Source organism: Pteropus vampyrus, unplaced genomic scaffold (genome assembly GCF_000151845.1).
Source record: "Pteropus vampyrus isolate Shadow unplaced genomic scaffold, Pvam_2.0 Scaffold23, whole genome shotgun sequence".
Lineage (NCBI taxonomy): Eukaryota > Metazoa > Chordata > Mammalia > Chiroptera > Pteropodidae > Pteropus > Pteropus vampyrus.
Window position 1 is genome coordinate 192,803 of NW_011888804.1, and position 16,209 is coordinate 209,011.

General features: G+C 55.2%; 1 protein-coding gene and 1 pseudogene across 1 annotated transcript in view; both read left to right on the forward strand.

Annotated features, from left to right (window-relative positions):
* RILPL1 (Rab interacting lysosomal protein like 1) overlaps positions 1-16,209 on the forward strand; it is a 32,964-nt gene continuing 16,755 nt past the window's right edge. Inside the window, exons 1-6 of the mRNA XM_023528141.1 lie at positions 1-321; positions 6,489-6,639; positions 12,484-12,602; positions 13,264-13,485; positions 15,245-15,512; positions 16,026-16,078. Of these exons, the coding sequence (XP_023383909.1) occupies positions 13-321; positions 6,489-6,639; positions 12,484-12,602; positions 13,264-13,485; positions 15,245-15,512; positions 16,026-16,078 (1,122 nt within the window). The 5' untranslated portion in view covers positions 1-12. The remainder of the gene's footprint in view (positions 322-6,488; positions 6,640-12,483; positions 12,603-13,263; positions 13,486-15,244; positions 15,513-16,025; positions 16,079-16,209) is intronic.
* LOC111737034 lies at positions 3,918-4,033 on the forward strand (annotated as a pseudogene).

Consider the following 16,209-nt stretch of genomic DNA (forward strand, 5'->3'; position numbering starts at 1 on the left):
GGGCGGCGGGCCATGGAGGAGGACCGGGGGTCGGCGCTGCCGGCCGAGTCGGCGCTGGAGAAGAACGTGGCGGAGCTGACCGTCATGGACGTGTACGACATCGCGTCGCTGGTGGGCCACGAGTTCGAGCGGGTCATCGACCAGCACGGCTGCGAGGCCATCGCGCGCCTCATGCCCAAGGTCGTGCGCGTCCTGGAGATCCTGGAGGTGCTGGTCAGCCGCCACCACGTCGCGCCCGAGCTGGACGAGCTGCGCCTCGAGCTGGACCGCCTGCGCCTGGAGAGGATGGACCGCATCGAGAAGGAGCGCAAGCACCAGAAGGTGGGCAGGGGCCTCGGTCGGCCCATCCAGGCAGTGGGGCCGCTGGGACCAGAGGGCCGTCAGCACCGGGCACACGTGTGCGTGGAGGGGGGACGAGATGAGACCCGACCCCATGGGGCGGGGGGAGGCCCTTGGCCTCTTTTAACCCGCCAGGGGCACCTGGCACATTCCAGCCCGAGATTAAGGGCCGTTCTTTGGAGTCAGACCTGAGTTCCAGTGCCACCTTTACCACTGAATAGCTGCGTGACCTTGGGCGAGTGACTTCACCTCTCTGTGCTTTGATTTCCTCACGTGTCGAATGGTGACAGGAATAGGACCCGCCTCATGAGAGTTCAATGGGCCGTTACCTGAAGTGCTTAGATAGTAGGACTTTTTTTTTTTCTAGAAATGAAATAAGCTTCCTGCCCTTCAGTGTAATCCAAGATCTGATACCACGCCCCTTTTTTCATCCTACCTCAGAACTCCCCGGGGGAGCAAAGAAGATGTGCTCTCCAGCCCCTGAGCTCCCTGATCTCCAGTCTCTGGGTTCCTTTTCGCAAATCGCTTCCCAGGGTTCCCCTTGGTGTACTAACCTGTGCCCTGAGGCGCTTTTCCCCTCCCTGATTTTATCTTCAGTCCTCACAGAACTTTGTGAGGTAGGAATTATTATCTTCATTTTTACAGACGAAGAAACCCAGAGGCCCAGGGTCAGGGCGTGTATGGGGAGTGGGAGTTTCTCCCAAGGTGGTGCCCAGAGAGCCCCAGCCCAGTGGAGATGAGGCCAGTCTCTCCCCACCCTGTGTAAATTGGGAGAAGGAGATGATTCGGGACAGCCCTAAAAGCTAAGCCTCTGCCCTGTGATGGAGAATTCTCTAGAGGCAGGGATCTGGGCTCCCCGCTGGGCGAGGAGTCCAGACGAGGTGCCTGGGGAAAAGGAAGTGGGAGACGTGTGGTTTCCTGCCCCAGCCTCAGCCCAGGGAAGCTTCTGTCAGACCTTCCAACCGAGAACGAAGGAAACGCCTTTCCTTGGAGGATCGGGGCGCCGGACAGGCTCTGGCTTGCTGTGTGGCCTCAGGAAATAGACCTGGCCTCTCTGAACCTCCCTGGCAGGCCATCGCCTCTTGTATACTTTGAGTTCCCAGTGTTTTTAAGGCTGATGGCTGTGTCTGCAGTCTTAACCTGAAGGCAGATCCGTGGGTGGGTTAAGGGCCACCAGTGTTCGTGTGGTAGGACCGTGTTTGTCCCCATAAGTACCAATGCCCTGGGGTCAGGAAGGGAACACAAGCTTCCCAGCTAGGTAACATTTCCAAGATCACTGAGGGAGCTTTAAAAATGCCCCAGCTGGGTAATTAATGTCAGGACTCCCAGGAGCAGTGACTTTGGAGCTGGTCAGCCTGGTTTCAAACCCTGCAGCTCACAGTCTGGTCTGTGTGATCTTGGGCAAGTCACCCCGCCTCTCTGGGCCTCGGCTTCTTCGGCTGTAAGATGAGCCTGATAACCACCCGTGAGAAGAGTTCCTGTGGGGCAGAGCCTGCCTGTCTGAAGCCTTACAGGTGTGAACTACTGTTTTCAGACCTGGAGAGGCTTTCACTGAGGTGTCTATAGGCTGGTATTGGGGATCCCACGCCCATCCCAGGCACCCCTCCTCCTATCTCAGACCCCTCCACCTCTCCTAGAGAGTCAGGGAAGGGAGGGACCTTGAAAATCTTACCATGATTTGTATTAACAGGGACCAAGGGGCTTAGCCCAGGTCACACAGAAGTCCTGGCACCCCTGGCCCCACCCCTGGCATTTTAGTCCTGCTGCAGCCGGGCTGGGAGGCACCCCTAGGAGACATCGGAGGCCACTAGGCCTGGAGTCGGGTGGAATTCCCAGCCAGCTGCACTTGTCGCCTCTGGAACTCTCAGCTAGGAAGTAAACACCAGTGCGTTCAGAGGCAGGGCTTGTTTGTAAACACTGAGGAGGAGCTCTCATAAATCCAAGGACGACATGCGTTCCCCATCACAGTACGGTTCCAGACCCCTTCACTCCACGCTCTTGGGATCAAGAGAGGGTAGTGGTCTGATTGTCACCCCCTGGGGTCTCAAAAGCTCTTTTAAAATGTTATTTCCCTGAAAACCTGAGCTTGTCCTTGATCTTATCCATCCGTCTTTTCTTGCTTCCCTTCCTCCTTTTCTTTCTTCTTTCCCTCCCTGTTCTGCTCGGTTACCCGGTCTGCAGCCCCGTCAGCAAGCCACAGCATGCAGAGTGCCCTCCCAGGCGACATGTGCCATGAAGAGAAAAGGAAAGCTGTGTCCGCATCTCAGGCAGCGGGTGGGCGACGAGGGAGACGGGAAAAGCACACGCATGGGTTGTAGAAAGAGGTGGCTGTGCAGATAACAGTTGCACATGACGCAAACAGCATATGTTGTTCATTTATTCATTCCACACATCTATTTATTGAGTACTGTTCTGGGGGACGGCGGTGACCACCGCAGATGAGGGCTTACTTAGCCCTTATGGAAATGACTTTCTAATGCACTGCTGTTCCATTAATAAAAAGACACAGATGAGGTTAATTTTAATAACATATCAAATCCAGTCTACCCAGAATATTGTTTCAACATGTGATCAGTGCAACACATTATTTTACTGAGGTATAATTGACATATAACATCGTATTAGTTTCAGCGTACGTTAATTATAATGATACATGTATAACGAAATAATCACCACAGTAAGTTTAGTTAACATTCGTCGTCTCACATAGTTACAAAAAATGTTATTACACTTGATCTTAGCCAGAAGACTGAGAAGGGATTACAAAAATATTATGGATTAGCTATTTCACGTTCTTTTGTTTCGTACTATGTCTTCTAAGTCCAGTTGGTGTTTAACTCTTAAGTACACCGTTTTCATTCAGACCAGTCACATTTCGAGGGCTCAGCAGCCACGTATGCCTTGTGGCTGCCCTGTGGGATGGTGCAACCCTAGTGCGAAGAGGTACTTCTTTTTTATGCTTTGAAAATTTCAGCTTATCGGTGCCACAAAGAAAATCCAAAGAGACTAGCCAGGGCGGAGATCTCATCGGTGGGGCAGTCAGGAAGGCTTCCCTAAGGAGGTGACATCTGAGCTGAGATCCGAAGTGTAGGTGCCAGCCACAAAAGGGTCTTCGGGGAGGGGTACTCTAGGCGGAAGCCACAGCACGTGCAAAGGCCCTGAGGTAGGAATGAACTTGGCGTGTTCAAGGAACACGGAGAAGGCCGGTGTGGCTAGCGCAGAGTGAGTGAGGAATGGGGGCAGGAGATGAGGTCAGGGAAGTGAGGGGATCTGATCGTGCGGGGCCTCGCCTGCCAGCGTCAGGAGTTTGAGGACTACGAAAGCTGAGAGAAGGCAAAGCAGGCTTCCTGGAAGGGCCTCTTCAGCTGGTGTGGAGTCAGGATAAAATTCTCTGTGGCCAGCTCAGAGGCAAGCAGCAGCTCCCCCAGCATCAGCTTTAGTTCACTGAGAGAAGGGAAGAAGGAACTGAGGGTCAAAGTCTGTATTCAGGGCTTGTGGTTCCATAGTGTAGCGGTGAGCTCGTCTGCTTTACACGCAGAAGGTCCTGGGTTCGCGCCCCGGTGGAGCCACAGTCCATGGTCTACAGCCATGCCACCCTGAATGAGCCCGATGTCTGATCTCGGAAGCTAAGCAAGGTCGGGCCTGGTTTGTACTTGGATGGGAGACCACCTAGGAAGACCAGGTGCTGTAGGCATAAAAAATAATAATAAAAAGTCTGTATTCATCTCCATTTGCAGCTATACAACAAAGTACAGCAGACTTAATGGCAAATTCATTATCAAACTGCGTCATATAATATGATGAATACTATCAGTATGGATAATGCTAGAAGGAATTCTGGAGGTCAAAGGTCAGAACCGGTCTTACTGGGTTAAAATCGGGGTGTCAGAAGCACTGCACTTCTGGCGGCTTGAGGGAGGAGCCCGTTTCCTTGCCTTTTCCAGCTCCCGGAAGCCACCGCCTCCTTGGTGGCTCCCTCTCTGGCCTCAAAGCCAGCAGCGGGGCATCTTCACACCTCTCTCTGGCTCTGACTTCTGCTGTCGCCACTTCGTCCTGAACTCTGACCCTCTCGACTCCCTCTTTTCACCTTCGAGGACACTCGTGATGACAGGGGGCCCACCCGAATGACCCAGAATAATCTCCCCGTCTCAGGAGCCTAACAGAAACATATCCTCAAAGTCCCTTTTGCCACGTAGGGTCACGTATTCTCAGGTACCAGGGGCAAGGACATGGACGTCTTTGGGGGCCACTGTTCTGCCTACACCAGCTAGGTAGGTGTGGGCCCTCGGCGTGCTCAGCCAGCCAGGTAGGAGCACGGAGGCTCGGGGTGGGGGGTGGGGAGTCGGGGGTGGGAGGGCCCGACTGTGCTCCCAGCTGGCCGCTGTGTGTGACAAGGTCGCAAGCCCACTCCGTCTTTCCACCAACACTTCCACCCTCTGGCCCTGCCTGTCACCTCTCCTGGTGACCTTGAGCCCGCTGTGCGAGAACTTATTACCTCTCACGTCCCCAGTGCTGCGAGCTTCCTGATCAGGGAGGTGGGATTCGGGAACTCATTTAGGAGACGAACAGAGATGACGCTGACATCCAGCCACCTGGGCCGGCTGGTGACAGGCTGTAGGAGGAGCGGAAGTCTGCACTCATCTTTGTCCCTTTCTGGGTGCTGGGCCCGATTCCAGATGATTTATATATATTAACCGTTTTACCCGTACAAACGACCCACAGAGGTAGTTATGGCACTATTTTCCTCATTTCCGGGGCACCCAAAGATTGAATAACTTGTCCAAGATCAGCCAGTAAGTGGCGCAAACTGGCTCCAAATTGGGGTCAGCGGGCCCCAGTGTCCATGCTCTAATCCAGCATTCTATATGGGTACCAGCGATAGCGCTCTGCTTAGCTTATGGTTTTAGAAACTTTTTTTTTTTTTTGGTAACAGCTTTATTGATGTAATTTGCGTGCCATACAGTCCATCCATTTAAAGTCCATGATTCAGCGTTTCCAGTGTAGTCACGGAGTTCTACAACCATCGCCACCATCAATTTTAGAACATTTTCATTACTCGGAAATGAAAATCCAGTCCCATTAATAGTCACTCCCGCGGCCCTAGACAGCGGCCAGCCTGCTTTCTGCCTCTGGATTTTCACGTTAGTGGAATCACACCCTCTGTGTCCCCTCGTGTCCGGCCGCCTTCACTTAGTGTGACGTTTTCGAGGTTCACCTGTGTCCGTGCGTCATTCCTGTCTGAAGCAGAGTCGTATCCCGTTGTATGGACGTACCCCCGTTTCATCAGCCGACGGGACACCAGGTCCCGTCCTTTTGACTGTTGTGAATCGTGCAGCTGTGAACGTGCACATTCATGGCTTTGTGCGGACATGTGTTTTCACTCCCACTGGGCAGATCGTAGGAGTGGAAGTGCTGGGTCACACGGTGACCCTTTAACTCATCGAGGACCTGCCAGCCTGTCCTCTGCGGCAGCCGCACGATTTTACGTTCCCCCCAGCAGCACACGAGGGTTCCGATCTCTTCATATCGGTGCCAGTGCCCGTCACTTGTTTCTTTGATTACCGCCATCCACAAAACCACTTTAGTAGATTGATCTTGTTTACCTCCACCTCAGCCCTGTGAGCCCTCGTGTTAGGGCTCCCCAGCTGCGGGAAACCGAGGCCGAGAGTGGTTAGTGAGTTGCCCAAGGCCGCCCGAAGGGATGCCGGTTCGTGTCAGGCATACGATGCATTCTGGGGCCAGGTGGCAACTTCTGGAGTCTTCGCAGCCTTTTTCTCTCTTAGAGGTTTGTCTGGCTGAGGGTCTGTCCAGAGATCAGGGACGTGACCTCCCCAGAGAATTTGGGACTGTTAGGGTCCCCACTCATTCACTCTGTCTCCCGTCTAGGTAGCTAACAGGTGCAGTGCCAGCTCCATAGTTGCTCTTGGGGCAGTTCTAACCTGGGAAGGTCTTCACAGAGGAAGGGCACCTCCTATTACTTGCAGAGTTGCCATATGATCTAGTGGTGGCCGTGTCCCTTACCTGCTTGCTTCTCGGGGCAGAGGGGAAGCCCTGAAGCCCTGGCAACCCACAGCTGCTCCCGAGGGTCAGGGGGTGAGGCCGCTGCCCCGGGCAGGCTGTCGCCCCACCCAGGCCGGTCGCCTTTGCAGGAGCTGGAGCTGGTGGAAGACGTGTGGCGAGGGGAGGCACAGGACCTCCTGTCCCAGATCGCCCAGCTGCAGGAGGAAAACAAGCAGCTCATGACCAACCTGTCCCACAAAGACGTCAGCTTCTCCGAGGAGGAGTTCCAGAAGCACGAAGGTAAGGGGAGGCGTCAGCGCTGGGGGCTCAGGAGAGGGCTGTTCCCGCTGTCATCACCCACGTCGGCCGCGGCAATAACAGTTGCGGTCCCCGAGCAAGGGTGCGGCGCGCTCGGATGACCGAAACCTTTGTCTGCTATTGTTGACCATCCCTCTGCCCGAGAGAGATGGTGTAGCCTCATTTACAGAGGATGAAACTGAGAGCTTCACTCAACAAACTGTTACAGATGCCTCACTTTTCCAGGCTCTTTTTCCGGGCACTGGTCAGACACATTGGACAAGCCTCACGAGGCTTGTTCCGGTGTGGAGGAGATAGGTGATAACTATGTAAATAAGCCAATCGAGGGCTCCGTTCCAGGTGGCGGCCAGCGCTGTGGAAGAGCCAGAAAGGGGATGCGATCGAGGCGATGCTCAGGACACGGTGGCGAGGGAGGCCTCTCCGAGCGGGTGGCATCGGAGCCCTCATGAAGTGCTGGAGCCGCGCGGATAGCTCGGGAGGGAAGCAAGTGCAAAGGCCCTGGGGTGTGCGGAAGGAGAGGGCAGTGCTGTAGGAAATGATGATCAAGGCCGAGGGTGGTGACAGATGAGGTCGGAAGGGTCAAAGGGTCAGCCGTGTTCAGAGCACATGGCCCCTTAGAGGCCACAGTTTGGACTTTATTCTAAGTGTGCAGGGGTGAGATTTGAGACTCTTTATCATAGACTGAACATTTAACAAGAAGCAACCTGGGATGGTAACCCAGATCTGAGTGTCACTGGAGCCCCTCAGCTGTCATTCATCGTACAGTTGTCTAGAACCTTCGCTCCAGGCCCTCTTCTGGTGCTGGGGAAGCAAAGACAGACAGTGGGGTTCGGCCAGCTCCGTGCTCCCCCGCGGCCCCCTTCCCAACCAGAGGCTGCCTCTGATCCCCACAGAATCTCAGACCCATTGCTTTAGTCTGAGCAAACACCTCGGGTCCTCACATAGGCCCCCTCCTCACGTTTGATGGGATGGACTTCCATGGAGTGCTTCAGGTTCAGAACCTGTAGTTACAACGCTGTGAGACCAAAGAAGTGCACTGATAAGGACTGCAGGGAACAAGAAAAAAGGGAATGTTTGATCCGGGCGCTGGAAGTCTCTCTCATTCGGGTTGCCTTTGTTCAGATGAGATCCATGCAATGGGAACGAAGTCCTAGTGGTTATAAGCATGGGCTCTAGAGCCAGACTGCCCAGGTGTGAGTCCTAATCTCAGTACTTGGCCTGCTAAGTGACCTTAATGAAGTCACTTGACCTTCGTGTGCCGAAGTGCCCCATGTAAAAATAGGGGACATAATCGTATCTCCCTTGTCAGGTCGTCGTGAGGGTTAAACGAATTAATACGTGTGGACTGTTTAGAATAGTACCTGGTACATACGCTCCACAGACGCGAGCTATTATGACTGCGAGTTTTTGTTATCTGGTCCGAAGTCCTTAGTGAACAGCTGAGGAGAGCAGAGGTTGAGAGAGTACATCATTCCTTTTCATGGCTGAGTAATATTCCACGCTGCGGGTGGACCGCATTTTGCTTACTCATTCACCCGTTGGTGGACTTTCTGGTTGTTTTCCGGCTGTTGGCTATTGTGCACAGTGCTGCTGTGAACATCATGGAACAGGTGTTTGTGTGGACGTGTGTGGTTACTGCTTTGGGGTCCACACCTAGGACTGGAATCGCTGGGACATCTGGGAGCTATGCCGAGCTTCCCGAGGAACTCGTAGCCATCCTTTTGTCTGTGACATTTCTGCCAGGCGCCCCAGGCCTCGGGGGGGGGTGACCTCGGAACTCCCACGCCTGCCAGCGACACCCCATGGCCTCAGGGGCCCAGGCATGGACGCCCTGGGCCACTCCTGTGCACACTGTCACCTCTGAGTGCACGCAGCACCGTCCACGTGGGAGAGCTTTGCTCAGCTTGTCATGAAACAGCCCACATGGCACGATTTGAGACACACTTAACTGGCATCTAGCATGGCTGCAGTTCCCAAAGGGTTAGCCCAGCAGCAGCCCCCACCGGGCAGAGCGCGGAGGCAGATGCCAGGCATGCCTTTCACGGTTATTTTTATTTTGCACCGGAAACCATGGGAACCCAGAGACGAAAGCGTTTCTTCCACCTGTGAGAGGAACAGACATTGGGCAGAGGGGTCCCTGGGAGAAGGCAGAGCCTGCGAAGTTAGACTGTGCGCCGGAAGGAGATGGAGGACTGGGGGGCCTTCGTGAGACGGGGCGAGGGGGGGGCGGGAGCGCCTGGGAGCAGCCCCGCGTGGACCAGCATTGCTTTGTCAGGAGTTGATGCCAGGCCCTGCGCTCAGAGCCACCGCGGCAGTCTCCTGTCCCCTCCTCCCCGGAATTCTCCAGACTCAAAAAAAGCACTTTCCTGCCCCTTGATTGCAGAAACCATCTCCTCAGCTTGAGGGCAACGATAGGAACTACTTGTTAGCTGTGGAAATGAATTAAGGGCGTCAGAGCCATCGGGCTGGGGAGATGGGGGGGCTAAGACACACTCGAGGGTCTGGAAAAATTCTTGGGTTCTGGACACATCACGCCATCACCAGGAGAGGAGGAAAAAACTGAGCTGGGAGTGACCACGCAGTCCCATCCTCGGCTTCCTCACCTGCAAAACGGGAACCCACGACTCCCGACTCCCAGGATTGTTGAGAAAAAGTATGTACAGCATCCGAGCTGGAGCTCTCCAATACGAGATGTCCCCAAGGTCCCACCGTCACGGGACCTTCCATGGGAGCGGTTGGCAGGAATTTCAGCTCAATAAAAAATCAGCTGTGTGATCCTTTCGTAGAAAGGAAAGAAAATGATGTTGAGTAAATCAGTAGAGTCGTGCACCGATCTCGGAAGCTAAGCAGGGTCAGACCTGGTTAGTACTTGGATGGGAGACCACCTAGGAAGACCAGGTGCTATAGGCTTAAAAAATAAAAATAATAAGGGATCGTAAGCTGTCAAGGTCCTTGCAATCTGCGAGGTCAACCAAGGCTTGCCTCGCCTCAAAGGAAATTAATGAATGAATGGAAGAAAAATAGAGTCGTACAACCATCGTGGCAATCTAATTTTAAATCATTTCCTTATATAAATGTCTGACCACTCTGCCGTACACCTGAAACTAGGATGCAATAATATCGACCCTAATTGAAAGGAAATAAATAAAGCATTTCCATCACCCCACCAAGAAACCCTGTGCCCATGGGCAGCCGCTCCCGTTCCCCGTCCCCACAGGCTGCTCTTCTCCGTCCTGTCTCTGCGGATTTGCTTGTCCTGGAAGTTGTGTCCACCTGGAGTCCTGCGCTCTGGCTCTGTGGCCTCTTGTGTCTGGCTTCTCTCAGCGTCAGTTTTCAAGGTCCGGCCCATCGCCGTGCGTGTCAGCGCTTCGTTCCGTTTTATAGCCGAGTGATGTTCCATCGTGGCTGGACCACTTTCGTTTATCCATGTGCGCTGACGGACATTTGGGCTGTTTCTTTTTCTACAACGTTCCTATAACGTTTGGTCGTTGTGAATAGTGCTGCTGTGACTTCGTCACTCGGCTTTTTCACTTAACAGTGTGTCTCAGTCTTTTAACTGGCTAACATAGTGTCCCCATTGTGTGGAAGGTCCTCGTTTATTTAACCGTTTCCTTGCTGGCGGACATTTAGATGATTGCCATTTTTGGCTACTATAAACCCGTGGCTCCTTGGAGACCGACCTTGGACTTGTTCTTGCATTTGCCCGAATGTCTCTTTAAATTCAGATCTCAGGATTCTGAATTGCTGGTTGACTGGATGATTGCTCAGAAGTCTTCCAGCTTTTAACGAGGTCTACGAATCTACTAAACACACTGAACCCTCCTTTCATTTTTCAAAGCCCTTTTATTACCCTTGGACAGGGAACTGGTATTTTCGTTTTGTGGATAAAAAAAAAAAAAAAAAATGGCAGCTAACACTTAGAAACTCTTACTCGGTGCCAGGCCTGTCGTGAGCACTTCTCACCGATTAACCCATGCACCCTTGCAAGCGCCTCCCAGGTGGAGACTTCACAGGATCCCCATGGGCAGGTGAGAAAACAGGCCGCGGTCAACGGCAGGTACGTAAAGCCAGGACTGAGTCCATGAACTCAAGTCTCAGACCCCAAGCCTTTGACCGTTTGGTTTTCCGCCTCTCGGTCTCACAGCTGCTGAGCCCATAAAGCGGGTTGATGGAGCGGGCATACAGAGCCAGGTGTCTTTCTCCGATTCATGCCACCCCCCGCCCCCTGCCCCCACTTAGCTGTCCTTCCTGCCTGATTTCCCCAGAAGCGGAATCCACCCCTCAGCAAGGATTAAATGAGCTCAGCCCTTAGTGTCCCCAGCCAGAGCTTGTGGTGGGACAGGTGCTCAGTCAGCAAACAGCAAACACGTTGGTGGCTTTTCCACACTCTGCCCGCATCCGATCTCAGCCCCAGCCCCGCCGCACGTGTGCACACACCGTGTCCGAGAAACACTGTCGGGAGACGTAAGCCGTGCCCTCTCGTCCAGCCCAGGCCCAGGCCTTGCGTTGCCGCGGTGGCTCACGGGTGTTGGGAATGCTTGGTCACGGTGGTGACCGCCTGCTTGGGACTATCTCAGACAGGAGAGGGGAGGAAAAGACTTGAATGGGACAGAGCACCTTGGAAGAGGGAGTCACACGTGGGGAAAAGAGCTGAAGAATTACCAAGTGGCGTCTCGGGGGCCTAGGCGAGAGGGAAGTGGGGGGTGTTTCTCCCCTATTAATCTGCAGTTGAGCCTGACTGTCACCAACCCCAACGCAGGTCTCTTGGGGAGTCAGCCCCAGCGCCTGTGGGACGCTGACTAATGGTCCCCCAAAATATCAGCTCCTAAGCCCCGGAACCTGGGAGTATTACTTCATATGGTAAAATCTTTACAGGTGTGGTTTAGTTCCAGATCTTGAGATGAGGAAGTTGCCCTCGATTATTTGGATGGACCTGAAATGCCATCACAAGTGTCCTCGTAAGAGGGAGGCAGAGAGATTTCACGCTGACAGAAGAAGGTGACAGGACGTCAGAGAAGGCAGGGACTGGGGTGCTGGCGGCCACGAGCCGAGGAAGCAGCAGCTGCCGAAGCTGGAAGAGGCAGGAACAAACCTCCCCTGCAGTCTCCACGGGGACCACGGCCCTGGCGACATCTTGACTTTGCACTAGTTTGAAACGTCCAGCTTCCAGAACTATGAGAATCTAAATTTGTGCTGTGTTCTAAGTTGCCAGGTTTTTGCTGGTCCTTCGTTTCAGCAGCCACACGACCCCCGCATGACACGTGCCCTTGCAGTTCGTTACCCCACCCAGTCCCTAAGCGAGCGAGCACCTCCCGTGTGCCGGGCCTGTGCTAGCCCAGGGGACACACAGTGAGCAGGCTGGGGAAGGACTTGCCTCCCGGGGCCCACAGTGCTCTTGAGGGGCGAAGGGCAGGGGGACAGACAATAAACGAGTGGCAGACACCACGCCACGCCGTGACCGCCTGCTGCGTGCCAGGCCCCGTCATCTTTCCTTAGGTGAAGGAACATGCACGACACTCAGTAACTGTAAACAGTGTGGCGAAGATAGTAAATGGGGTGGGGGGAGGGAAAGGCTTCTATGAGGAGGTGACGTTTGAGCTGAAGCCTGAGAAGCGAGGGGGCCGGCGGGAGGCTGGGAGGAAGGGAACCGTGGGCACTGGGGTTAACCATGGTGGGTGCCCCGGGTGGGCATGAGCTTGGGGCAGCCGAGTGGAGAGATGCAGCCAGGAGGAGCCTGGGGGCCGGTTTCGTCTGAGCAGGAAGCCGCTGGGCGGTTTGAGCAGGGCAGGGAGGTGGCTCACCTGCGGGTCTCGCTCCCCCACCCAGGCATGTCGGAGCGGGAGCGGCAGGTGATGAAGAAGCTGAAGGAGGTGGTGGACAAGCAGCGGGACGAGATCCGTGCCAAGGACAGGGAGCTCGGTCTGAAGAACGAGGACGTCGAGGCCGTAAGTGATGAGCCCCCCGTCTGCCCTCCCGGCCAGTGGCTTCCAGCGAGAGATTGGGTCCCCTGCGCGGGAGGTTCCCTGGCTCCCCTGGGTCACATTCTGTGAGCTCCAAGGGGCGGGGATCCTGCCCGCAGCTTGGCGGGCCCAGCCTGAGAGAGCAGCTGTGGGGGGCTCTCAGCCTTGTCGCCACTGGACCAGTAGAGGGACTGTGGCACAGGAGGCCACGCAGGGACCTGAGCCTCCCCACACCCAGCGAGGTCCCGAGGCCCCGTCAGCCTTGGCTCTGGCCCTGAGGCTTCCTCCAGGCCCGCTTCATGCCCCTCTGCGAGCAGGCCGGCATGGTCCAGGCTGCTGCAGGCACCCATGCGGTATCTCTGCCTGAATGAGAAAAATTACCACTTACCCCCTTCTCAAGGCACATTACTTCTGTTTGCTAGGAAATTGTCATAATACACTAACAAAACACTGACCTTCCATAAAATTACAGTACACGTACAAATTGACCATCTCTGGCATCAGCAGTCTTATACGACCAGATTTCAAACAAACCCAGACATCTCCAGTCTGAATGGCACCCCTGGAGGTGGCTCGCCCTTGGGCAGCGTGCCACACGAGCTCCTGTATATGGCCGCCCCGTTCAGTGGCCTTTCTCTCTCCACAGCTGCAGCAGCAGCAGACCCGGCTGATGAAGATCAACCACGACCTCCGGCACCGCATCACGGTGGTGGAGGCCCAGGGGAAGTCCCTGATCGAACAGAAGGTGGAACTGGAGGCCGAGCTGCAGAGCAAGGAGCAGGAGATGGGCAGCCTGCGGGTGGAGCTGGGCAAGCTCCGGGAGCGGCTGCAGGGGGAGCACAGCCAGAATGGCGAGGAGGAGCCTGAGGTGAGCGGGAAGCCGGCTGCCGAGGCGACGGGGAGGGGTAGGCAGGGCCGTGGGCCGGCTCCGGGCTGCAAGCCGCCTTGTTTCCTCCATTGCACTTAAGGAAACAGGAGGCCAGAGAGAGCAAGCTGCTGGCCAGAGGACCGCCGTCCAGGCAGAGACGAGCTGGGCCCAGAACCCAGCGAGCCCACATTCTAGCCCAGGGTATTCAGCACCTGCCATTCATTCGTTCATTCGTTCGTTCAAATGATCGTTGACTATGTTACAGGCTTGGGGGTGAAATGGAAAGCAGAACGCAGACCTGGTCCCTGTCTGCATGGAGCTTATAGTTTAGGAGGCAGCCATGAGTCAAATAATCACACAGCAGCACACGAGCCAGCAAGGCCACTTTCTAGGCATATATATACCCGAGAAAATTGAAGATCTACCTGCATGCAAAGACCTGAACACAGATGTTCACAGTAGCACTGTTCATAACAGCCAGAAGCGGGAAACAGCCCGCGTGTCCATCAGCTGACGATGGGCAAAGCGTGGTCCGTCCGCACGGTGGAACGTTGCTCAGCCATGAAATGGCATGGAGCACGGGCACAGGCCACAGCCGCACGAGCTGTGCAGAGTAGCCAGCGCAGAGGGCCACACGATGTCCGCTTCCACGGACACGAAATATCCAGAACAGGCAAAGCCACAGAGACAGAGAGCGAGTTGGTGGTTGCAGGGCCTGCGGTGGCCGGGGGAGACTGGGGAGTGACTGCTAACGGGTACGGGGTTGCTTTTGGGGTGATGAAAGTAGTGCTTGCACAACTGGATATGCTAAAACCCACTGGATTCTGTACTTTAAAAAAAGTGGATTTTACGGCACATGAATCATATCTCAATTTTTAGAGAAAGGCGGCTCGTGCTACGGGAGAGGCGTGATGCCAGGAGGCCCCGTAACTGCGGGGGGGCGGGGGGGTGGGGGCATCATGTGCAGTTACTGGCACGCACTGGAGAGCTGGCCTGTCTCAGCTCAAATCGAGCCTCTGTTTCTTACTGTCTCCATGACCTTGGATAAAATGTTTAGCCTCTGTGTGCCTCGGTTTCCTCCTCTCTAAAATGGCAATAATAATAGCACTTACCGCAGATTGCTATTATAAGAATTAAATGAGTTAGTTCACTAAAAGCCTTAGCTGCTGCTGTTATAAGTACGATAGTCTAGGGGAGTCAGCAAGCCTTCCCCAAAGGGGCAGTCGAAGGAGGGAGTGAGAGTAAACCACACGAAGGGGTGACTTCCAGGCGGGCGCGTGGCAGGTGCGGGGGCCCAAGGCAGGAGAAGCGCGGGCGAGGAGAGGGAGCTCGGGCAGCCGGGGCGGCTGGTGTGCGGCGTGAGGGCGAGGGGCGGGTCTGAAGGAGGCAGACGGCGGGCGGGCCAACCCTGCAGGCCCGCTCGGCCGTAGACTGGACTTGGTCTTGTATCTGAGAGCCGGGGAAGGTCACGGGCTTTCACCCTAGTGCGGGAGGCGGACTCGGACACCAGCAGCCACATGGGTGGGAAGAGACCAGTTTAGTCTGGGGTCCCCCGCTGCAGAGTTGGAGAAAAGGCATATGGGCAGGAGGTCTGTTTGGGAGGAGATCAGAGGAGTGGACAGGGGAGCGAGAAAAGCGAATCTGAGGGCACGTCACCGACGTCGCCACGGGAGCTCCATCCCACTGGGACCTCCCGGAACCGTCTGTCTGGAGGAGGAAGGCTCGGGACATTTATCCACAGGCTCCTGGCCCCAAGGAGCCAAGGATGGCCTCCGGGGCTGTTCTCTCCCCAGGACACTGGGCCGAACGTCTGGAGCGGATCCCGGGACAGAAATGGAAAGGCACACAGTGCGTGCCTGAGGTGGGGCCCCGTCACACGGATGGAAGCGCGCAGCTGCCACTAAAAGCCGGGGCTGTGACACGGGCCACCACAGGTGTGCGCCTCGGAGATGTGGCCCCGGAGTGTGCCAGGCACTTCATCCTGACGGAAGAGCCGTTCCTTCAGCGGGATGGCGGTCTTGGCAGATTTTGACAGGTGGACGTCGACGGTGGACGCGCTCCTTCCAGAAAGGATAGTGAAAAGCACAGTCAGTAGGGCAGGGCTTGCTCTTTCTCCCAGCGGGTAGCCCTTGATTGTTTCGGGTTTGCAGGCACCGCGCTGGTTTCCTGGGTTACAGGTGGGGAGGGTAAGACAGATGGCTCGCTGTCAGGCTGGCTCAAGTCCCAGCACATTCATTAAGTATCTCGCGAATTCAGGCCAGACATTGCTGGGTTGTCTGAAGGACGGTAACCTGGGGTACAGACAGGGAGGTGAGAGAGAGGAGTCTTAAAGGGTCTGCTTCTGGCTAAAAGTGGCAGAAGCCTAAATTAAAATGGGGTAAGGATTTTTTAAAAAAGGAATTTGGGACTGTGTAACGAAAAGCTTTGTATTAATGGTGGCTTCAGGTATAGCTGGCTCCAGGTGCCCAAGTGGGGCTATCAGGAGTTTGTTTCATACCCTCTCTCGGCTTTGCTTTCCTCTGTGTTGGTCTTATCCGCAGGTCGGCTCTTGCCATATGGCGGCCCCTGGTACTCTACCACCTCTGCAACTCTGGTAGAAAAGAAGTACCTCTTTCCCGAATTCCCAGCAGAAATCTCAGGGAACCCTCTCATCGGCCCATTACTGAACCCCCAGCCATTGTGGCCTGAGCTCTAAAATCCAGGTGGGCCCGGGGCTGTGACACG